This window comes from Camelina sativa, chromosome 18 (genome assembly GCF_000633955.1).
Source record: "Camelina sativa cultivar DH55 chromosome 18, Cs, whole genome shotgun sequence".
Classification (NCBI taxonomy): domain Eukaryota; kingdom Viridiplantae; phylum Streptophyta; class Magnoliopsida; order Brassicales; family Brassicaceae; genus Camelina; species Camelina sativa.
This window is the reverse complement of record NC_025702.1, coordinates 2967617-2993147: the sequence shown is the minus strand read 5'-3', so window position 1 is coordinate 2993147 and position 25531 is coordinate 2967617. Positions and strand designations below refer to the sequence as shown.

General features: G+C 35.9%; 2 protein-coding genes across 2 annotated transcripts in view; both read right to left on the bottom strand.

Moving 5' to 3' along the window:
• The window catches only part of LOC109130456 (inhibitor of trypsin and hageman factor-like), a 796-nt gene extending 709 nt beyond the window's left edge, over positions 1-87 (bottom strand). Inside the window, exon 1 of the mRNA XM_019240019.1 lies at positions 6-87. Within this exon, the coding sequence (XP_019095564.1) occupies positions 6-87 (82 nt within the window). The remainder of the gene's footprint in view (positions 1-5) is intronic.
• On the bottom strand, positions 24465-25324 carry LOC109130596 (inhibitor of trypsin and hageman factor-like). Its single transcript, XM_019240303.1, has 2 exons — positions 25155-25324; positions 24465-24706 (listed from the first exon to the last, which is right to left on the bottom strand). Exons 1-2 carry the CDS (start codon positions 25234-25236, stop codon positions 24498-24500), a joined length of 291 nt encoding a protein of 96 aa, XP_019095848.1. The 5' UTR covers positions 25237-25324; the 3' UTR covers positions 24465-24497.

The following is a 25531-nucleotide window of genomic DNA, read 5'->3' as shown; positions in this document are numbered from 1 at the left end:
ATTACCTGGGAATTGAGATTGGCATCCACTGCCTGAGCAGTTACATAACTCACACCTGGGACCAAGGATCGGACACCTGTTTGACATTTTGTGTGTTTCTCTTTCGTCAGATGTTACTTACAAGAAGATTGATAATCTTTCAAATGGTATTATATATTTTTGTGTTACGTATTGATCAACATATATAGCAAATATGTAGTACGTATTACGTAGTACATTATCGAGAGATTCAAGAGGGATTTCATGACCAGAGTTAATGAAAAAACGGTAATATATAAATTTCTATAAATGAAACGATAATTCATAAGTTAAAGTCAAAGCTATAAAGATAGTCTCAACATAAAATATATATTAAAGTTTGATAGCTTAAATAATACTAATAAACTAATAATTATCAATAAGTAACTCATTTTCTAACATAAGTAAATATAACATCAACGTACTTTAGTAGTATTTATGAAAACTACTACTGTATACTATATATAATTTTACTATGTTCATCAATACTAGCAAACATTAATTCTTTGAAAACACTTCAATCTTTTTTTGGAATATCTTTTATATTTTTATGCAAACTATTTCTTGTCGAATCTTTATGTCGCTATAAAATTTATACAAAAAATTAGGATGCTATTGATATATATGTTTTTTTATATAATACAAAGTTTCTGCTTTTTTGTATCTTCTTAAGAATACACAAAACAAGTTTTAATTGTGATTAAAAGTGTTGTGCCGAATGTATAGAACATGATTGGAAGTCGGGCCATCATGCTCCTTCAAACAAGTTATTGATGGCAAAAACGTATGGTTGGCCTTACATCTTGTCGGTGTTCCAGTTACTTGGCATAAATCAGTCTGGTTGAAGGATCGTGTGCCAAAACATGCATTTATGTGTGTTATGCAATGATAAGGAGGAGTTTCGGGATCACTTGTTCTTCGAATGTGGTTTCAGTTTTGAGGTCTGAAGATTCTTCACTTCCAGAGCTAGGTTGTCTCCTCCTATTCAATTTCTGTTTTCACTTTTGTGGTTGATCTCAGCTTCCACAAACAAGAATGTATCTTTGATCATCAAACTCATCTATCAAACCTCCATTATTTCATAAATGGAGAGAGAGAGAGAGAGAGAGAGAGAGAGAGAGAGAGAGAGAGAGAGAAAGACCTAGCACCAAGCTAATTTAGTTCCTATTAGAGCTTTGACGCATATTGACTATCTGAAGTTAGAAACTACCACTGTTTGATGGAGTCACGAAGGGTTCAATCTCAAGTTTAAGAACCTGAAGACCTACCCTTGAACCTGAAGATCCACCATTGACTGATGGGCTCAGTGCTTCAACAGAGCAATGAAGCACAGGTGGTGTAGAGCTTCTTTTTGAAACACGAGTTTGGCAATAAGGTCCGCTGAAAGGTCAATGTCAAGCTTATAATCTGCCGCAAGTTCAATGATAGTTCTCAATCTTCCAACATCTTTGTTACTAACTGTGAATAAGTGACCCAAATGCAGAGTATGAGAAAGACTCTAAACGTTAATAGAGAGAAAGAGGGCCGAGAATCTTATGTCAAAAGGACCAAGGATGATCTTTTCGGGGTAGGAATAAGTGACCAAAGGCCTTTACTTATTCCCTATCACAACCACTTCCTCGTCTCTGGGTGCCTAGGTATCCACCGTAAGCCTTTCCTCGTTTGAACCTCGCCCTTAACTATAGAAGGTTCCACAAGCTCTCTCTCCATTAGCACGTGAGAAGCACATGTCATGGGCATTGGTAAATGGTAATTAGTCAATCTTCTTATTCCTCTTTACTCTCTTGTTACGATGGGGTTGAGTGAGTTAGTTACAGATGAGAGAAGCGTCGTTGTGACGACGAAAGAGACGTGACGAGAGAGAGTTAGAGTAAGAGAGATGTTGATTTGGTTGGTGAGTGAGAAAGCTTGAGAGGGGTTCGAAGTGTAATTCGGTGTGAGATTGTAACGGACAGAGCTCGAGTTTGAGCCAAGTTATAGTGGATTCCGGAGTTAATCTCCGGCGAGACGTAGGGTTCCACATGGGAACCTGAACTCGTCAAATCTCGGTGTTCTTGTATTGTTCTTTCTTGCTTTCACATTCTGATCTTAGTTCTTTTACGGAATTAAAGTCGGCAAGTTCTAATCGGTTCAAATATAGATTAGTAGATATACCACAACAAACATATGTAAATAATAACATTAAGTAGTTTCTCATATATATATTATCTTATAACAAATAATTTTATACTTTATGAAATCATAATTTTATATTTTTACAAAATAAATTAATTATTTAAAATTATTTTAATATATATTAATATTTTAGAGTTAAATGTTTGGGAAATACTTGAAATAAGAGCATATAGAAAGAGAGTATATGAGAGCATGTGCAGCTTCTAAATGCTCCCTTATATGCTCTCCTAATAAATTTTGATTGGATGCTAAAATTAAAAAAAGCTTTTTCATAATCAAGGCCTACATCAATATCCAAGATCAAACAAATGGAAACCATTTCTTAGTCTTCCCAGTGCTGAGCGTCTTAAATTGATGACCTCTTTCATTAAAAGGTTTTGAGCTGAGAAGTCTTTAAGCTTAAACAAACATATAAGTCGGACTGCAGGAATATAATGCCGGTCATTTATGAGACCTAGAACATAATCTGCAAAAGATAGAAAAAGTTTAATAAGATTTTACTTCATACTTCTGTCTTTTTGTATCAGGAATGTTTTAGAACCTAACCTGAGATATTAAGTTCGAGACCAAGCGAATGAAATAGCTTTGGACCCTGATTGTAATGAGAAACAGATGTGACAAGTAGCGCAGTCTCTTCTTCATTGATCACACTCTTTATTTCATATGCCACAGTGAACAACAAAAAAGCCAAAGCCTCAAGAGATGATCTTAGAGATTCAACTGTAATCAGATTTTTCCATAAATTGGCTACCTGTATAGCCTTAAGCTGCAGATGAGGCTTCTCCAATCCTCCAATTTTGGTTAGCCCTTCAAAAAACAGAACCAAATTCTCCACTACTAACTCCCGTAAACCAGATTCTTTTCTTTGATGAGCATCCCTAACTTCTCCCTCAACTAGATCAAGAACATATTCTGCTGGATTAAGCTTAGCTCTAAGAACATGGAGACTTCATGGTGACCAAGATAATGATGAGATTTTATAACGCATGAGAGGATCTCCAATAAACTGCTCAGTCTCCACTACGATAAGCTGCTGCTCGTTCTTAACAAACACAATGCTAGTCATCTGTCTCAACTCTTTCTTCTTCAACTCAAGTTCGTTTATCAAACCAAGCTCCTTTCTCTTGTCACATGCTTCGATCTCTGCTGCTTTAATCTCTTTCTCCTTTTCGTCAAGTGCATTGGTTTGTTTCTTCATCTGGTTTTCGAGTTTCCCCAAACATAAGCTCAGAACTTGAAGCTGGTTTTTATCTGACTTGACATGGTTCCTAAGCCAATCAAGTTCCTCTTCTCGATATCGGATTTAAGCATATCGATTGTTGGGGTACAAACCAAGTCCCACATCTGAAGTTTGAAGGGACTATCATTAATATATAAAGGGTTCAGGGTCAATCTACTAATTGCCAATTGGTTTTTAGTTAAAAGCTCAAGATAAACCCAAATTTAACATGGTATCAAAACCCAAAGTTAAAATTCTGGTGGACCTAGAAAAGTGGATACGGACATGCCTCTTGTTAACCCGAGTAATGAGGGCCCAAGAAGGGGTTTATTATCGGTCCAAGTGAGGTCGATTCGAGATGGAATTATCATCTCGAGAAGGCGTGTTAATATCCCACATGTGGTCCTTGGTTTGAAGGGAGATTGTTGGGATACAAACCAAGTCCCACATCTGAAGTTTGAAGGGACTATCACTAATATATAAAGGGTTAGGGTCAATCTACTAATTGCCAATTGGTTTTTAGTTAGAAGCTCAAGATAAGCTCAAATTTAACATCGATATGGTCCAGCAAACTCTTCAGTATCCCAGCCGAATTGGTTTTGTGCTTCTCCAAAGATTTGCAAATTTTCTTTCTTTTGGACTCACTGTTGAGTCTAGTAACAGTGATTGTCAACTCATCCTCAACACAATGCTGCTCCATCGCAACGATTAACAGTGAAATCATTTTTTCCGGTTCCTAAATGACGAACAGAGTAAAAAAAATTAGAATAATGTGAGAAACTAAACTCTAAACGAAGACATAACAAGAAATCGAACATACCCTAGAAGCTTAAACTTCAAAAAGATAACAAAAACCAAAACTTTAGGTAGATATCAAACAATGTCACCAAAGTGAATATCATAAGAACAATTCTTGGAAAACCCCTAACTTTTTGAACGGAAGTAGGAAATTTTAAACAAAATTAGCGGAAATAAATATGAAACAGGAGGAGCAAAGGAGACGTAAAAAGAGACAATTGCAGAATTGAGCAGTGGCAACTTTCATGTGTAGAGTGCGAGTCTGAGAGAGAGACTGTCGAAAAAAAAAAAAAAAAAACAGGCATCTGAAGATTAATTGGAGGGAAAAGGAGTTTTTTTATTGCCTCTGGAATTGTAGCCGTTGCGATGGGCTTAATAGAAAAAGGCCCATTGTTTGTGTTTTTTTTGTGTTTTTGTCCACTGCATCTCTGCTATAATATTTCGGAAGTACATGACTTTTTTTAGACTATATAATAAATATATTTATGATTTTATTTGTTATAAACTTGTGACATAGATTATCATAATATACATGTTAGTCTGATTTTTAGTAATTAAGGATAGTATAGATCTAGTTAATTATAGTAACATATAAATCAATTATAGGTAACATTTAAAAGATAAGGAAATCTCTCAACCTAATTAAAACAAAAATATGTGATTCTTTTTTCACTTTTATTTGATTTTATATTTAAATTATTTTAAATTTTTATATAATATATTTAGTTAATAAAATTTATGATTTTTTCTGCATATGATGTAATTTATTTTTTTTTAAACTGACAAATTGCTCAACTGATAAATAAAAAAATATACAAAATACCCCACATAACCTAAGAAAACTAGGCAAAGATTCAAAGTTATACCATAAAAAAGAGACCAAAATGATTCTGAATATGAATAAGCAGAAATCTTGATTTACCAGGCATTGAAATTAAAAAAATTTATGCTTTTTATTATGGTTCTTTATTTTAAAGAACTTCAAATTTTAATAACTTTAAAAATTCAAATGTCTAAACTTTTTAAAATTTTTAAAGATTATTAATATTTCAATTATTAAAACATTTACATATTATAAAATGTTTAAGATATTAGTAATAGTTAAACTTTATAAGAAGTTCAAATATTATAAGTATTTCAATTTCTAAAAAAAATAAAGTTTATTAAAACATTTTAATTTTTAAAAATATATTTAGACTTTTATGAATTTTTTTCCGCGGTATACAACGAATTAAAATATCACATGACGGGTTATATGGCAGGACATGTTTGAGTAGATATTAATAGAATATTAAAATGTCATTAATTCGGTGCTACACAAGTAAAATATTATCTCATTATTTTGTTAATTTTTTAAATTTTTTAAAGATTATTAATATTTCAATTATCAAAATATTTAATTTTTATAAATGTTTAAGATAGTAATCATATTTAAACTTTATAAGAAGTTTAAATATTATAAGTAGTTCAATTTCTAAAAAAATAAACTTTATTAAAACATTTTAAATATTTAGAATTTATGAAATTTTTTTTTGCGGTGTACAACGAATTAAAATATCACACGATGGGTTATATGGCTAGACATTTTTGAGTAGATATTAATAGAAACTTAAAATGTCATTAGTTCGGTGCTACACGGGTAAAATATCATCTCATTATTTTGTTAACAATATAAATATTAAATTAATAGACATATCTAATTAAATTAATTAATTAATAATGTAACAAAATAATTAATATGCGGTATATTGTGGGTTAAGTCATATAATTAACAATCAAAATACAAATATATAATTTTAAACACTAAACAAATCAAATAAAATTAACAAACATAAATTATTTTTTTAATCAAAAATACTTAAACTGCTGTATACCACGAGTCAAAATCTAGATCTATTAGGGGGTGTATTCAACTTGACATTTTGAGTGATTTGTGTAAAACTTACAAATCCTATGTTATTCAATCATTTATTTTAAAAAGTCTATTAAAATTCACTGTTATTGAACTGACAATTTAAAAATCTACTTTAAATCCACTGTTATTCATAAATATTTGTGGATTTAGATTTTAATGATTTTTGAGATTCTGGAGGATTTAGGTGGGATTTGTTTAGTTAAAAATAGAGAATCAAATCTCATGGTTTTATGTGGGATTTGAAAGAATTTTACAATAAATCATATCAACTTCCTTAAATCTTTCAAAATTCCAAATTTCCTAAATCCCATCAAATCTTCCAAAATCATGGTTTCAATACACCCCCTTTGAGTGACTGTTGGCGGGTTTCTTTGTATGTGTTGTCCGGAAAGAGGAGGACTCAAATAGATCTTACAAAATAGATGTTATAACACTTAAAATAAAAATTACAAAATAAATAAAAGAAATAATTCGTGCTCTAGCACGGATCCAATTCTAGTAGAGATATTAATAGGTTTTTTAAATGCTTTGAGGTTGACATTCCACAAAAAGTCTATATTCTTAGGGGTTTGATTGGTTGAGATTTTTACGGAAAACTATTTCTAATTTGTAAGAACTGTGACTATTGATTTTTAGAAAAACAAAGTCACATTTTGTTGGCTTTTAAAAACAAGACTCACTGTAAGACAAATTAAAGAAGTTAGACTTTGAGAAATTTTAGATACACTTACAAGGTTGTTAAGATGATAAAAAAGCATGATTAGAAAGAAAAAAATATACTTTTAAGACTTAAAAAACAAAAAAAAAACAAAAATCTTCAAATTTGAAAGTCTAACCACCAATCGGGCCTTTATGTTTTTTCTTTTCTTAAAAATCATATAAAATAAATTATCATTGTATAGTATTTATACTACTGTCAAAAAAATTATAGAAGATACAAAAATATACTAGTAACAAAATAGACCAAAAAACAGAAAGAACATCAAAAAATACAAACAAAACACAATAACCCAATTAGAAGAGATCCGAGAAGAAACACAGATTCCAAACAGAGCCATGCCATATGATATATCATGGTTTTTACGGTTTTTAACCATGATATAAGTGTGCTTTTTGAGTCTTTTGATTTGTTTCTAGGTTGTTTTTGAGTCTTTACAGGTTATCTAGGATTTTGGCACGGATGGAGCAGGATGGAACAATTTGGATCATTTTGGATCATTTTGGAGCATTTTACCGAAGGAAATCAAGTTGGAGTCGGATCAGAGTCATAGCATCGATCGACACCACATGGGCATCGATCGACACTCCTGTTTACCCGACGAGAGAACAAGAATTGGAAGTTTTACAATTTTGCCCAAAGTCTTATACAACTGCAACATAAGCCCCTGGACGTGTTTTAGGATATATATATATATATATATATATATATATATATTATTTTTTGGGTTTTAGAAACCCTTAAATTATCTTCTAGCAGTTTTTGAGAGGTGAGAGCTTTTGGGAGAGATAGATCTGAATTCTTTGTAGAGAGAAGATTTCTAAACTCTCTCTTTTACTTCTTAATATCTATTGCATGTTATTGAGAAATATGATTTGTTCTTCATTAAATATGTTTGAGTAATTTGCTTGTTAGGTTTAGGGTTTTTTTCATAGGGCTTTTATGATTTATTAGATCTGTGATTTTTAGGGTTTTTAATCTTTTATGATCTTCATCCTTGGTTATTCTTCACAATAATTCTTGATTGATCACCTAGAATTATTATCTTAGGGAAATAAATTGATATGAGAATATAATTGTTTTCCTGATTAAACCATTGATGAGCAAAATTACTTTCTGCAAAGAGATTTGATTTAGTGATTTTGTGAACTTATCTAAACTTGTTCTTAAAGCTGATTTTTAACTTAGAATTTTACAAAAAGATTTGGATTTTCTAGTTTTAAATTTAGAAAATACTTGTAGTGAGAACTGATTATTTTACCAAAAGTTTAGAGTTCTAGATCTGATTTTTATTGCTTGAACCTTAATTATTTAATTGATTTAATATTTCATAATTACCTGAGAAATTCCCTAGGCTTAACTCTTTTGATTTTCTGAATTCACAACACTTTTATTTGAATATTTTCATTGCTTTTTTTAATAATTAAATTAACTTGTTTAGCGTAATAACAAAACTCTATAATCCATTGTATTTGATCTTTGAGTCTCTGAGGATTTCGACCCCTAAGTACTATATTGATCTCTTGTTTGAGAGAGTAGCTCTAGGGATTAATTTGAGCCTATCACCATAGTTAGAAAAAAAAGAAACATTCCCTTAGGGCATTAAATTTTGGAAAAACTAAAATAGAGGCATATATTTAGACTTTAGTCCTAATAGAGTTATGTTTATATGGGACTTATGGTTATGCTGAAATCTATCTTAACATTTTTAGAGTACATTTTTGTGCCATCTTTTTTTATCTTTGTATCCAAAAAAGTCCCAACTAAATTCTCTACAATCCTTACAACCAAACACAATCATTTTCTTATTTGATAATATTAATTTCAAATTTCTTAAAATCTATCTACCTAAATTTAAAGCAATATGTAAGATTAAAATATAATTCTCCTTTCACTTTTATTTAATCTTATATTTAATTATTTGAATTACAATTTAATACATAAAGTTAATAAAATATTATTTATTTTTTCAGCATATGATGTGATTTGAATTTTTATAAACGGATATATATTTTAAAAATATTTCTTAAAATTTTTGAAGTAAATTTTTGTGCAATAATCTTTTTTTGTAACGACTTTCTAAAAAACCATGGTCTTAAACACTATTAATCTAAAATCATTAAGGTTAATTATCAAAAACGGGTCGATTTAATTTTATATGTTACAACCCAAAATTAGTAAATCATATCCCATTAATCGAAAACATAAATGATTAAAACTCGGATTATATTTACATTCCAAAAGCATATTATTGCCAAAAATGTTGCAGTCGTTTTTATTAATTATGTAAGTCGAAATAAGAAACAACTAGGTACTATCCCGCGAAAACCGCGGGCTGAATTTTCTTTGATGAAAATTTGTAATAATTTATTTTGTTATTATATTATTATTTATAATGGTTTGTGATTAAAAATTTATTGCTTATATTATAATTTTTGTATTTTAAAATTATTATTGAAAATCTGTCAATAAAATATTTGCATGTAATGAATAAAATTATTTAAACCTTTGTCAGTTAAACGAAATATTTGCTATAGTTGTGAAGTAAGTAAAAAGGTATAACTACCATGTAAAAAAGAAATTTTATCTGTTAGTTTTTTTAAATACAAATTAGTTTTGATTCTAATAGATTTTTTTATACTTTTCTACAATTTATTTGATTTGATGTGTTCCTAATTTTCGTTTTTTAATTAGAAATTTTTTTATTAATTATTTAATCTTAATTAAGTTTTTCTAATGGCAATTGAATGTAATTCTTTACACATTTTAAGGTTAATTTTATATTTGTACTTCCCAATTAATATATTAGGATATTGAAGATATACTTAAGATATGGTAATTGAAACGACTCGACCCGTTTTTTTTAAATAAATAATAAATAATAATAATAATAATAAAACTACAACTAGTGGGCCTGTATCCACTAGCCATCTAACCACAATCACAAACAAAAGCGGAAATAACAATACCAATAACAGCATGTTGGTGTCGGTCGATGCAGAGCCCTGGTTTGTTTATTGTTGAATGTTGATTGTTGGTTGATGGTTAGAGATGTCTCTACTACTTGTGTGTATAGCCCAGTAGATGGGAGGATTGCCTTACTGAGTGTTTATAAAATACTCGTGCATTACAATTTGTGTTTGTGGTGCAGGTAAAGGCAAAGTGTGATCGTGGAATCAAGGCAATGAAGAGTAGGATGTTCTAGGGACTCGATTGGATGTTTTCTGGCATTGCTAGGTTGCTAGAGTTAGGTCATTAGAAACATTAATGGGTTGCTGGATCCGTATTTTCTGATGATTGGTTATGTTTTGAATATTGGTTATTTATAATTATTGGATATTTATTGGTTATTGGTATTGTTATTCCGCTATTGATTGTGATTGTGGTTAGATGGCTAGTGGGTATGGACCACTAGTTGTAGTGTATTTATTATTATTATATTTATATTTATTATTTAAAAAAAAAAAGGTTGGGTCCTTTCAGTTTGAAGCAAGACATAACATGCGTAGAGAGAGCCAAAGCCACCGACTTTAGTAATATTTCCTTCCCTCCCTTAGATAAAATTTTGCTGTCCAACCATTCACCCCGTCAGTCAACCTATCTCGAACGTAACCGAAGACTTGTACATTCGAGCCTCCGAAACTCTCAGGAATTCCCAAATAGGAACCCATACCCCCTTCCTTGGAGATTCCAATGACAGATTTTACCCTGTCCTTGACCTCTGAAGTCACCTTTTTACCAAACATAATAGAGGACTTGTCCAAATTTACCTCATGACCGGAAGCTTTTCCATAGTTTCCTATGATATTCATGACCGTTGAACACTGTTCTTCATCCGCTTTACAGAAAAACAGACTATCATCCGCAAAAAGCAAATGAGAAATAGGGGCGAATCACAAGTAATCTTAATACCCGTAATTTTTTCCTCCCTCTCTACCTTTTTGATATTAGCTATCAAAACCTCAGTACAAAGAATAAACAAGTAAGGGGATAAAGGATCCCCCTGTCGTAATCCCTGTTTTGGCGAAATGGAGCCACGGGGTTGACCATTGAGCAGCACTTTATAGGAAACCGAACTCACACACCACGTTATCCAAGAAATCCATCTAGAATCAAAGCCTAACCTAATTAAGACCGCCTTCAAGAAATCTCATTCAACACGGTCATAGGCCTTGCTCATATCCGTTTTGAAAGCCAAAATATCCGAGCTACACATCCTATTGGTCTGTAAACCATGAAATATCTCTTGGGCCACCATGATATTATCTGTGATTAACCGACCAGAAAAAAAAGCCAATTGTGTTTCAGAAATAATTGAGGGCAAACTCTTCTTTAACTGGAAACAAAGAATTTTGGAAATGATCTTATAACTCACATTGCACAAACTAATAGACCTAAATTCTGCCATTCTTTTAGGCATTTCAACCTTTGGGACCAGACAAATATTAGTTTCATTAATTCGGGGGTCAAACTTCCCAGTCCAAAAGAAATCCCTAACCAAAGCAACCAAATCCCCTTTAAGATGAGGCCAAAACCTCTGAAATAAAAGTGCTGTCATCCCGTCCGGTCCCGGAGTTTTCTCTGGATACATTGCAAATAGGGCCTTTCGAACTTCCATCTCTGAAATATCCTTAGTTAGCTCCCTATTCATACGCTCTATAGCAAATGGATTGACCGCTTGTACCATCTCTGAAATACCACACACATCCGATTGTGCAAACAACTTATTAAAATAATCAGAGGCAATCCTCTCCATACCCTCACTCGATTCATCCCAAACATCCTGTGAATCAAACAGCCCTACATTCCTATTCCTAACCCTCCTCTGTTTAGTAGAAGCATGAAAGAAACTAGTATTCTTGTCGCCGACCCGCAACCAGAATTTTCGACTTTTTTGTTGCCAATACAATGGAGAGGATTCCCAAACCTCTCCACCATGGATCATATGCTTAAGGAGCATAAAGAGTCAAGCTTAGTGACTTTAAACAAGCTCACTTGGGAGGAAGGCCCAAAGGTATCTTTTGTTTTGTTTTAATTTTGATTTATTTGTTTTATCTTATTTATCTATTTTTGAATTTTCTTTAAAAAAAAATGGAAAAGTTGAAAAGAGGAAACTGGAGAACCCGAGGGTCAACCCGACACCGTACTCGACGCGCCTGATCGTGTCCTTGCTCGGGTGGCGAGTGGAGTCCGAATTCCACAAGCCAAGCCCACTCTCGGTGAAGCCCACCAACTGAGCTCTAGCTTATTTAAGGGTTTCGAAACCTTTCTCCCTCATTATCACTGATAAGTTGTCTCTCAACCCTAAAGTTTTTAGTTTCCATAGTTTCTATTCTCTCTCGATCTCAAGCTTTTGTTCGATTTTCTTTGGGAACTAACCCTATTAACTTCGAAGCTTAGTTTTTCTTCTCAAGGATTCAACAATGGAGACAATCGCGAAAACCTACCAAAGGAAGGGGAGAAGATCAACCTCCACCGCTGCTACAACCGGAGGTGATGCCATCGAACCTCGAGAATCCCAAGGGAGAGGAAACGTTCCGCATTCCCAACCGCTGGCTGGACGTTTCGCCTCCCCAACCCGATGCTCAACCCGATCCACCACCCAATCCGATGCTCGAGTAACCGATCGAATAGAAAACCAAGTTTGCTCACCGAGACCAATGGCGAGTGCTGTTCGCCGCTCTCCTCGAAGTAGGTACCTGTCTACGTCCAAAAGAACTGTTACCGACCCATGGAGGTCGATTCTGATACTGGAGGAGAAGAGCAAGGGGAGATCCAAACCTCTCGATCGAGGAGCAGAGCTGCGGTTGCAAGAGGGAAGAGACCGACTTCAGAGAAGGCTGAGAGGGTAGCTGAGAGAGCAGCTGAGGAAGAGGATTGAGATTCGGAGGAGGAGAACCGTGAGAGAGAAGAGGAGCAGAGAGAGAGAACACGCCAAGCCTCGCGGAGGCTGAAACAGAAGGAGGTGGAGACTTTGGCAAAACTCTTCAAAGTTTTCCGGAAGATGAGCTTTGTTGGCACCCGATACCCTCACCGTGAGACCATGAAGCAGTTGGGCATCGCTAGAGATGTTGAGTTTCTGTTCGATATGTGCCACCTGGGCAATATGATGTGAGCCCACCTCAAAGCCTATGAGGAGGAGATGGTCCACTTTCTATCCACTTTGAAGCTGCACTACTTTGAAGACCACCCGACCCTACTACCCGATGGGAGGATCGGGTTCATCAATCCGTGAGGAACAAAGAGTACCGGCTCACTTTCAAGGAGATCGAGAAGCTGTATGGTTTCAAGGCTGGTAGTGGAGAAGGAATGGAGGTTGCAAAGGAAGAAATGAGGTCCCTATGGCTGACAATAGGAGACAAGCTCCCCTACAAGTCCACAAGCTCCAAATCCGCTCAAATAAGGAGCCCTGTCCTGAGGTATTTTCACAAGTCCCTTGCATGCACTCTTTTTACTAGAAAAAAGACAGGGAATGTGAATGATCATGAGCTCCAGCTGCTGGATATTACATTATGTGGAGTTTTGGACAATGCTAGGGAAAGTACACCGCTAGTTGGAGATGTTGCGGATACTAGTATGGTGTTTGTGCTGCTCGATCAGTTCCTCTACCTCAAATCATGGGCCATTAAGAGAAGAGAAGGAGGCGGAGAGATCTCCATTGGAGGACTGATCACACCGATCTTGGTGGCTTGCGATGTGCCTTTGAAGGGAATAGTACACAACCCAAGATGGCTGGATGTAGACTACCTCGTGCTGTCGAGATTTTTGGCCCATGAGAGGCCTAATGATATGATGCTGTTCACATTCGTCCACCCAACCGCCGAAGCCACCCAAATGATCCTGCCTAATGTCATGTGCACCAAGGTTCGGTTGGGGAACAACATCGACTTCACTCCACCTTTGGAAGAGCTGTACAACTCGGAGGAGGAGTCCGAAGCTGAGAAGAGAGAGGAAACCGGGCAGAGACAGGGAGATAGCTCGGAGGATTTTGATTTTGAGGAGTATGTGTACTCTCAAAAGCAACCAGTCGGAGTAAGGGAAGCCCACAAGAGGATCGAATGGCTGAAGAGGATGAACAAATTTTTGGTGAGGAAGGTAAAGGATCTTACCAGTTCGGTAAAGACAATGGGAGGTCAGATCAAGGAGCTGCAAGACAAGGCAAGCTGTGCCTCAGCCCCTACCTCGGCATACGCACCAACTTGGATGGGGAGAAGCGGACCGCTAGGAGGAACTCGAGGTCTGCCACCTCCAAAACCTCACAGAGCATCATCATACGAGCCCCAAGCAGAGGGAGATGTCACTCAACCTGAAGCATCACAGAGAAGCCATTCAGACGCCTACCCGATGCCCAACCCGATGGGATACATGATACCTTATCTGATGCAACCATCGAGCTCCCAGTCGGGTGATTACTCAGGGCTTTTCCCTCCGCCCTACCAGATGCCATTCACAATGTCGTACCCTGCGAGTGGATACACGGGTGATCATTCTGGACCTCTTCCGCCGTATCTGTCATATTACCTGATGCCCTACCCGATGAGCTACGGGATCCCACCCTCGATCAACCCCTCGGATGCTGGTCCGAGTAAGTCGTCCGTGCGCATTTCCGAGCTCTCTGATGAGCAAACACCGGCACCTGCTGAAGCCGGAGATGACCCAGGCTACATGTTGGCGAGTATGGAGGCTGCTGCAACCTCCTTCTTCACCAACCCATGAGGTACCAATTTTATCCGATCACCTGTAAATAACATTGCATTTAGTTTTTCTTTTATTTCGTGTGATTCTTGGATTCTTTTTCCAACTTTTATTTACACAGGGACTGTGTAATTTAAGTTTGGGGGAGGGTCCTAGTATGTATTTAACATTGTATTTTATTTTCTTATTTTCTTATTTCAAATTTTTGCATGCTAGTTTTATTCATTTGAGTCTGCATCTATGTGCATTAAAAACCCCAAAAAATTTTAAAATTTTTTTAAAAAATAATAATAAAAAAAAAGTGTTCATGTAGTTGTATTCACATAAGGATTGAGTCTAGTTTGTTTCATATAGGACTATTGCATATGCATTTTAGGGGACATTGATTAAAACTACCTTGTTTAAAATCAAACCTTAGGATTGAAGTTATAGCCCTTAGTCACAGTTCATTGTTGCTAGATCAATCTTTGGAAAAAAATAAAAAATCTTTGCTTAGAACCTTGTGTCTTTTGAATGCTTCCTCCACTTGCTTGAACATTAGAACATCTCTATATTATTGGATTTAATTTGAACTTTAATTGTCTTGCTTATGGAACTTGAATACTTGCTCATGGTAACTCTAAACTCGAGTTAGCACTCCATTTTTACCAATCTTTTCGTTTAACCCGAATTGTTTGCCCTACCCATGAACCCAAACCTTTCTTTCAAACCTTGTTGTGAATTGTTGAGTGAGGCCTCTTTCATTGTGCTATAGGTTGTGAAACCTTGAGAGTATTGAGAACGACAAAGAACTGCCTTTTGATTTAGCTAAGTTAGAATTTGAACTAGCTAATAGATTCGGTTTTGAAAGATAGGTGGTTAGAATGTTTATTTGGGGGTTGGGTTGTGGAATAAAAAAAAAAGTCCCTAAGGTTGGAATCAATTAGCTCTAAGTCTCTAAGTAAAAAAAAAAAGAGAAAAAATCTTGCTATAGTCTCCTAGAAAATAAAAAATATATATATATTAGGAGTTTAGCAAAGAGAGAAAAAAAAAATAGAGCTAGAAGTTTAAAGTCTAAAAGTCTAAACCCTAGGGAATAAAAAAAAAAGTTAAAATCAAGGATATGGGTAGTTTAATTCTAGGGGGTTTGATAAAAAAAGAGGAAGTTAATAAGAAAAGGGTAGATCATCAAGAGTTAAGCTTTATATGCCTAAATTGTTCTCAATCTTAGATAGTTTTTACGACTGTCTAGCATTCCTTTTTTTGAGAGAAAACCACCCAAAGAATTTGTTTGAAACCACCTTACTAAAAGCCTTACCCTTGAAACCAATTGAGCTTGATTCACCTTCCATTTACAAGAATTCGCCAAACACTTAATTGAATGTGAAAGAGATGTTCTTTATCTTTAGTTGGAGGTTGAACTAGATCGATGCATGGTAATAAGCATAAAAAAATATTTGTAAGTATGTTGATTGATCTTAGCACCATTAAACTATTTTTAAGGACTATAGCTTGAACCCTTCGCTTAGCATATAAAGGTTATGAGTCCCCATTTTCAAACTGCACTCTCTTACTTCCTTGCTAGAGGACTAGCAAGGACTAGCAAGATTTAAGTTTGGGGGTCTGATAACTCTCTAATTTGCATATTTTTAGCATCCTTTTTTGTCCATATTTTGCATTGTTCATACCTCTAACTCAGCATTTTTAGGTCATTTACAGTATGAATTCACTTTTAGACCATTTAGGTTGTTATATTTTTGCATTTGCATGTTTTGGATGAAAACAAGTGCTAAAGAGCCTAAAATGGGGAAAAACAAGGACAAACTCGAGCATGTACCCGAAGGAGCCATCGAGCTGGAAGAACAAGTCTGAACTCCAACACGATCGAGAAGGATCCAAAAACAAGAAGAACACCCGAGGATCTACCCGAGGTGTAACTCGACCGTATCTTTGTGTATCCAATCGGGTTGACCATCGGGCATGTCTGGGAAACTAGGTCAAAGGGGTTTCCATATATAAACCCCTCCTCTCCTAGCTCGCAAACGAGCAAGCCGCAGACCCTCAAACCAGAGAGCGAGAGATTATGTGAAAGAACTGAGTGACTCAAACACTTTTCCTTTTGTTCTTACATTTTATTTCATAGTTTTTATTGTTTTTCTTAGATTTTTATCTTGTACTCTTTCTACTCTACTCTACCGTTTAATACAATGCAATTTTCATTCTTATTCGTTGTTATGTTTCTTGTAATATGTCCGAGTAGTGTAGCAAAGTTTCTAGGGATGGGATAAATGATTTTGTGTTCTTGATCGGTTAGGATGCCTTAGTTTGATTGTATATGTTTGATAAATTTCCTTCTAGGTTGGTTTTCTTAATGCTATCAACAGACCGAGAGGTTGAGATTAGATCTAGGGTGTTTTACCACCGAGAGGTGTAGATGAGATGCTTGAATCAACCAATGCTAGAGGTTCACTCGCTCTGAGTAAGAGATTAGATGAGTTAGAGTTTACTGACAATAATGAATTGGATCTTAATGCCTTCTTGGTCATGTTTCTTCAACGAGAGTTGGAAAAGAAAGTGATCAAAGTTGATTGTTGCTAGTGTGAGAGTGTGGTGACAAAGTTTTAGAGAATCATTGTCTAGGAAATATTTGCTTGAGGCATGTAAGGCATCTGTACTGGTCAAGAATACTTAGGATTCGATTATCCCCATCCTTAGAAGCTTTCGTATTTTTATTGTTTGCATTTTCTTCCATTACTTGATCACTTACCCGATCAGGTACATGATAACCTGCATCGAGTAATACCTCGAGCTGTTCATATTCCATTTGCTTACTAGATCACCCCAATCGATCCTGTACTCGAATGCTTGCATCGAGTGCTTAGGTCGTGTGATTACTTGTTTATATTATTTTCTTTTATTTATTTAGGACTGTTAGAACAAAACCCTTTTTGCTTGGCTTGACTTGTATTGTTCTGATCATATCCTTCATGCTAGTGACAAACAACCATTTGGATTGATAACCCTTTGTACTACAAAGGCATAGGGAATTGATACCCTGGGTGAAAACCTGTCTATCAGCTTACCACCGTCACTTGCAGATTTTAACAACAAAGTTTTAGCTAACAACCGTTTACCCGGCGAAGCAATAGCTACAACATGGCATTTTCCCCCTGCCACCCTTAAAACCATAAGAACCAACTTTCTTAGCATTACAATCTTAGTATTTCCCAAATCAATATCTTTCATAGCCTGATTAGCATACCCTAATCCCTCGACAAAAGAAGAAGAGATAGAAACATTACCTTGTGGAGCTTCATCGTTAGCCTCGGACACACCCTTCTCTGTATCCGTCTGAACATCATCATCATTAGCAACTGTGTCCTCAACGAGACCCAAAGCCACACCCTCCTGGTATTCCCCATCCTTGAGAAGATCATCAGAACTCACTGAAAACCCAGCCTCATTATCACCACCACTCAGCCCATTAACCTCCTCCATTACTGAGTCCTTCTCCTTATCCACCATGTCATCAGCCGTAGGGATGACTGACTCCAGAGCAATATCAGCTTGTGGATCAATTTTCTTCTTCGCCTGATACAGAGGTTTCGGCCAAGCATGACCATTCCACTTTCTAGTAGGATGTGTACATGACTGATGGATCACGAAGTTACCATGACCCTCTCTAGCCTCTGCATGTTTCCCGTAGTTCTTTTGCTGACCCATATCTCCTTGATTTTTTTCCTGGTATCTAAAACCACTTTTTGAACTCTCACCAGTACGCAACTGATGTTGGTCCCTGTCTCGATTTATCTCAGAATTAAAGTTCAGGGATCACTTAGCAAACTTCCTTGGCTTTTCCCAACCACCCTCAAAATGTTAAACCATCGGTTTTATCAATGGCTGATTCTACGAACCACCCCTTTATCCGCAACTTCTCCCTAACCACGACCCCCTCACCCTTACTTAGCTCGGGACAAACCTTCACATCATGTGTAAGCCTAAAGCAATGGCTACAGTAACCTAGCAGCTTCTCATACTCCAGCGAGACCACCACCTCATTTCCAGTGTTAAACGGGACCACCAGATGGAATCTGAGAGGGTTAAAACCATTGATAGTCACAAAAAGACTACCAGTTTACTCATCTACATCACGAAGAATTCCTATCTTCTTACCAATTGTTTGAAGGGTTGCAGTCTCCATAGGGATCTCAGAAGCTTTCACCCAAAAGTTAATAGCAGAAGGATAAGTATCTGAAATGATAGGTTCCCATCGAACCAAAGCTAACATCCAATTATCAAAGTGGTAAGGACCGTTCCTTAACACACCTTGAAGATCTTCCTCTGTTTCAAAATTAAACTGAAATGTATCCTGACCCAAATCCGCACCTTGAACCCTCTCTTCGAGCTTCCAAATCTTTGGCAGATTAGCCACCAAGGACTCCATTCGCTGAACCGAAGGATTCATCAATTTCCCAATGAGAGTTAAAGAGAACTGTTGGATACGATGCGCCATTATAGAGTCGGAGATTTTCACTTTCTCTATTCGAACCAAAGCAGCCTTTCCTTAGTTGAGGTTCAGCTGAGCCATGATAACCCTACCAGAAACCGAAACACAATGAGAACCCTTTGACAAAACCGAAACACTACAATCTAGCAATTCGAATGCGACCCAAACTCTGATGAACAAACCCAAAGAGAATGAAAAGAGCGAGATGATAAGACAAAGCACCACACAAAACCAAAAAAATATCGAGAAACCAGTATCAAAAATCTCTATCACCATTAAACTTTGAATCCTTGACCCACCCATCAAATCGCGAAACAAGAGTACAAAGAATATTTGCTTACCCGAAATTTCCTGAAACCAAATCCCACTCTTTCCATTTCGAAACCCAAATCGCCCATTAAAGCCAAAAACGAATCCCATAGAGACCAGATCATTGTCCAAGCAAATCGGATCTATCACAATCTGTGATTTAGACAAACACCCGATATAGAGTCCTGGAAAGCGAGATCCCTCTCTCCAAATCCCAAATTCCTGATTCTCCTGATTCTGATCTACCACTGCAAAAGACAGTAGAGATCGTAGATTCCCAGCCCAAAGATCCAAAACCCCAAAAGAAAGCCACCAACCAACATCGCAAGATCCGCCGCCGAGAACCATTCAACCCGAAAACCTAATCGCCATCGCTAACTCACTCTCTTTTTTTTTTTTGAGTCGTAATATATTTACAAATTAATACAGATGTAATGTATTCATATAGTTATTTTAGCAAATTTGATTTTAATTATAGTTCATTGTATTTTCGAAAGTACACTTATTTTTTATTCTTTTAAAGTCAATCCATATAATTTTATTAACAAGTACTGTTAATTACTGTAAAAACACTAAAATATATATATATATATATATATATATATATATATCAGTGTAACATTGATATTACAAAACAAAGAAATTTACTATGAAATAAAATTTTCAAATACAACAACATATATATAATATTGTAATATTTATATTAACTAACTAAAAACCTGATTATATTAGTATACTAACCTATTTAAATGATTTATGAAAATAAATAGACACGTGGTGTATCACGGAGTAAATCCTTATAATTTGTTAATAATAAATTAATAGGAAACAAATATTGTGCTGGGTTTAATTAAGTAATTAGAAAACAATTACTGCAACAATTAAGGTTTTTAAAAATTAATAAACAGTTAGAGTAAACAAACATATATATATATATATCGCTTTCTTTTTTCGTTAGTCTCTTTGCCTCTTTTCTGAACAGAACTCAGTAAACAAAGTTTTCTTTCGACGTGTCTCTCACTAATCCAATTCTCTATATTAAGGTAAAATTATTCAAGTTTTTAACTTTTTAATACTATTTATTCTGTTTTCTTAAATAATTTCATCCAAATTATTTTTACATTTGTAAGTAATTGTTGTTGCTTAGAAAGTTGATTTTGAAAGTTAATTTAGTTAACAAATTTCTGGAAGAAAAAGAAAGAAAAATATTTTAAAACTAATTTAGTTAACAAATTTAGTTAACTAATTTTTGTTGGTTTGTCAGTTATATTGTTTTTATTTTCGTTCAACAACAATGGTGTTTATTTTTACACACAACTTTTTGTATTGAATTGGAGCATTTTTTTTGAAGTGGCTTATCATATATTTTCGTCTTGACACGGCTCTGATTCCAAACAGCGAAATGCAGACATTCGCGTGATTGCCTCAGCTTCAAAGAACTAGACCCCTTGTTGTCATTGCCACGAAAAAATCATATCCTAAGAGAGTCATCACACCTCATATCAGTGGTAGCATAGTTTCTAACTTTCTAATAATAACAAAAAAAAAAAGTGGGAGAAAGAAACTTTTCAGAAGAAAAAAAACCCTATAAAAGTAACCATTTAAAACATGTTAAGAAGGAGGTTTGGTCTACGGAGGATGTTTATATCTGTAATACTGCAGTGTCATACTTTGCAGAACTGTTTACAACGCTGCAACCGACAAATTTTGATGAGGTCTTATGTGAGGTACGCACAGTCATTACAGATGAGGTCAATGCCTAGTTAACGGTTCCGGTTACAGAGTCAGAGGTTCGCGCGGCATTATTTATGATGCACCCGGATAAGCTTCCTGGCCCGAACGGGATGACCGCTTTGTTTTACCAAAAGGCGTGGCAGGTTGTTAAAGAGGACCTTGTATTGCTGGTTAATGGTTTTTTCGAGGAGGGAGTGTTTGATAGGGGTTTAAATACCACGCGTATTTGTCTCATTCCAAAGGTGGCAAAGCCAACCCAGATGACAGAGTTGCGCCCAATTAGTTTGTGTAATGTGGGGTATAAAATTATTTCTAAAATCATGTGTCAACGGCTTAAGACGATTTTACCACGGCTTATTTCGGAAACTTAATCAGCTTTTGTTTCTGGCCGCCTAATTTCAGATAACATTCTCATTGCTCAGGAAATGTTTCACGGTTTATGGACTAATCCGTCATGCAAAGGGAAATTTATGGCAATAAAGACAGATATAAGCAAGGCCTATGACCAGCTGGAGTGGGGATTTATTGAAAAGTTACTCCACAAAATGGGTTTTGATGCAAGATGGATTGGATGGATTATGTTTTGTGTTAGCTCGGTTGAGTATAAAGTTCTTCTGAATGGTCAACCTAATGGTTTGATAATACCGAAAAGGGGTTTACGACAGAGGGATCCTCTATCTCCTTATCTGTTTATATTATGCACGGAAGCTTTAATTGCCAATATTCGGAAAGCGGAGGAGGATAAATTGATTACAGGGATAAGGTGGCTAATCAATGCCCGCCAATCACACATCTTTTATTTGCGGATGATAGTTTATTTTTTTGTAAGGTCGACAAAGTACAATGTGAGGTCATTTTGGATATTTTACGGAAATATGAGGTTGTCTCGGGCCAACAAATCAATTTTGCAAAATCTTCTATCCAGTTTGGTCATACGGTTGCTGAAGACACAAAAACGGAGCTCCAGGGGATTCTTGGCATAACAAATCTGGGAGGCATGAGCTCGTACCTAGGATTGCCTGAGAGTTTAGGTGGGTCTAAAGCAAAGGTCTTTTCGTTTTTCTGGGAAAGACTGCAGGGACGTACGACTGGTTGGTCGGCGAAACTGCTTTCTAAAGGGGGAAAGGAGGTTATGATCAAGTCTATCGCAACTGTGGTCCCGACGTTTGTGATGTCTTGTTTTCGGCTACCAAAAACAATTACATCCAAACTCACCATTGTTGTGGCGAACTTTTGGTGGAGTACGGATGGTAGGACGGGTGGTATGCATTGGTTAGCTTGGGAGAAACTATGATGTAGCAAACCACTGGGCGGTTTAGGTTTTCGGAATGTTGATGATTTTAATTTGGTTTTGTTGGCAAAACAACTATGGAGGCTAATTGATTATCCCGATTCTTTGTTCGCCAGGGTTTTTAAAGGTAGGTATGAAAGGAATTCGAATCCCATGGAACTGATTCGTTCTTACTCTCCCTCTTACGGGTGGAGGAGTATAGTTTCAGCTCGCTCTTTGGTACATAAAGGACTTATTAAAAGGGTTGGATCTGGAGAGTCCATTTCTGTATGGACCGACCCCTGGATACCAGCTCAATCCTCGAGACCAGCTCTCAGTAAGGGTTCGTTTAAGGACCCTTCTCTTAAAATTTCTCACTTAATTGATTGTCATACAAATTCGTGGCGGATGGATGTGCTTATTGAGCACTTTGATCCTATTGATGTTGCGTTGATAGGGGATTTACCTTTAGGTAGTTGTCCAAAGGAGGATTCTCTTGGTTGGCATTTTACGAAGAATGGGCGGTATACGGTTAAGTCTGGTTATCACGCGGCAAGTATGTCGATCTCCGCGCCTTTTAAGGCGCTTGGTGACGGGCCAAAGATTACCTCTCTCCTAGCTAGTGTTTGGAAGGTTCGTTGCCCACCGAAACTCCAACACTTTATGTGGCAAGTACTGTCTGGGTGTATTCCGGTTTCAAGAAACTTGCGGCGGCGTGGCATCGCGTGTGATTTGGGTTGTCCATGTTGTGGTGCCGAGGAGGAAACAGTTAATCATGCTCTGTTTCTTTGTCCACCAGCGCGTCAGGTGTGGGCTTTATCTCAGGTACCGGTAGGATCACATTGTTCTCTGGTGGAGTCTGTTTATGCTAATGTGGATCATTTCTTGGACCCCAAAAGCCCGGGATCCCATGTGTCAGCCTTCCCGTAGATTTTGTGGTATTTATGGAAAGCGCGTAATGCAAAAGTTTTTGAAAACATCACTGAGCGGCCAGAGGAGGTTATTCGGGTAGTTGAAGGTGAGGCTTTGTCCTGGCAGCAGGCTCAGGAGGAGGGTGAAGATGCGGATTCAACTGTCCAGCCAACGGTTGCTGACTCTCGGTTACGGGGGCCAGTCACTTCCCTTCCCATGTTCTTTTGAGGCTATCGTTGCTTCGTTGATGGCTCTTGGAAGTCAAGAGATCCTTTCGCAGGAGCCGGATGGTTTTGTACCCAGTCTCAGGATCCGATGCCAAGTATGGGAGCTACTAACTTCCAACGGAGTCTTTCCCCCTTATACGCTGAAGTCGAAACTTTCATTTGGGCAATGCGTTGCATAATCGGACATGATTACTGTGATGTGGCGTTCTACTCAGACTGCGCTGATTTGGTGAAGATGGTGTCTTCGCCACACGACTGGCCGGCGTTCTCTACATATCTCGGTGATATCAAGATGGATAGGGAGGAGTTAACTTCTTTTTCCTTATCTTTTATTCCTAGAAATGCAAATGTAAAAGCGGATATTTTGGCATGCTATGCGCGCACATCTCCGCATAATGTTCTGTATGTAAACAATTTCCCTTCTCATTGGCTCATTTGAGCTAATCTTTTGTTGGCAAATATCTATATATATATATCTTTCAACTCAAGAAATTTTCGTAAGCTTTCCATTTGATTAAAATAACCATAATATATCTTTCATTGTATATATCTTTACTATTAACTGAAAAGCCACTTTATAAAATATGACTTTGTCTTTTAAGAAATTAATCAAATCACATCACATTACTATTAGTTTTAAGACCATTTAACTGGAGGTCTGGACAAGATTTTCTATTAAAACAAAAATTCTTATACGGAAATCTATTTTAACAAATTATTTATGCTAGATAAGAGGCAAATATCAATATACTTTATTTTATTAATAGTAAAAGTATATGCATTTATTTTTAAAAAATTAACAATATGGTTTCAACATAACATCTAAATTGTTGAAGATCTTAAGCGTATAGAAAATATATAACCCTTAATGAGACAAGATTTATAAATATTAGCTCTTAATTAAATTTCATTTTATTATTCATGAGAACTGAAGGAAGTATAACATACTTCAAAAATTATTGAAGCTCAAGATGAAAAACTTGAGTTATGAAAAAAGAACAACAACAACGTAGTAGTAGACTCATCCAACGATTGGACGGTTTAGGACAGGACCATTGGGACAGTCGTCGGCTGGAACATAGAGAACGACACGGTTGCAACAATTGATGGATGGTAGATAAACACCTTGAGGGTATATGAAAGCTGTCACACGTGGATTGTCACTTTCTATTGTTGCCTTTGCTTGAAGTCCACTCACTCCTTTTAGCTCTGGCCACTCCACTTTCAATCCTACAAAGGTTTAGTCGTTCGTATTAATATTATACATGGTTAATGGTTTTCAAGTTTTCAAAAAAAAAAAAAATGTTTGGTTTTTTTTAATTAGGTTTCGGATTGAAAATTTTTGAACTTTTTTTTGAATAGTCCACCGTAGTTTCGATCAAAACAGTTAATTTATGTCGGTTTTGTGAAATCCAATCCAAAGGAAGTAGTAGAATATTAAATTAATTTAGAAAAAGTAACAAGGATGTACTTAATCAAATCTATTTTTTTCAAATATAAATCGGAACATTATTGAAACTCATGAATTACACGATTTAGTATGGTTTACAGCTTGACATACAAACTTGGTATTCAAATGAAAAAAAACAAATCAAACTCCAGTTAATTTGAACACGATTCACAACTCAATCCACGTTATGATATGTAGAAAACTAAAAACGTTATAGATGAACATTACCTGGGAATTGAGATTGGCATCCACTGCCTGAGCAGTTACATAACTCACACTTGGGACCAAGGATCGGACAACTGTTTGACATTGTGTGTGTTTCTCTTTCGTCAGATGTTACTTAACAAGAAGATTGATAATCTTTCAAATGGTATTATATATCTCCATGTTACGTATTGATCAACATATATATAGCAAATATATGTTGCCTTGTGAGCCTAATCATTACAAAGCTATACGTTGTGCGATAAGGAAAGCTTTATTTGAGTATATCTTAAGTCTAAAGTTACAAATACTATTGTTTTCATTATTTTTAGACAAAATTCAAAATTGACGTTTTATAATAAATGTTTTTTTATGGAGTAGTCAAACTTTAATTTTCATAT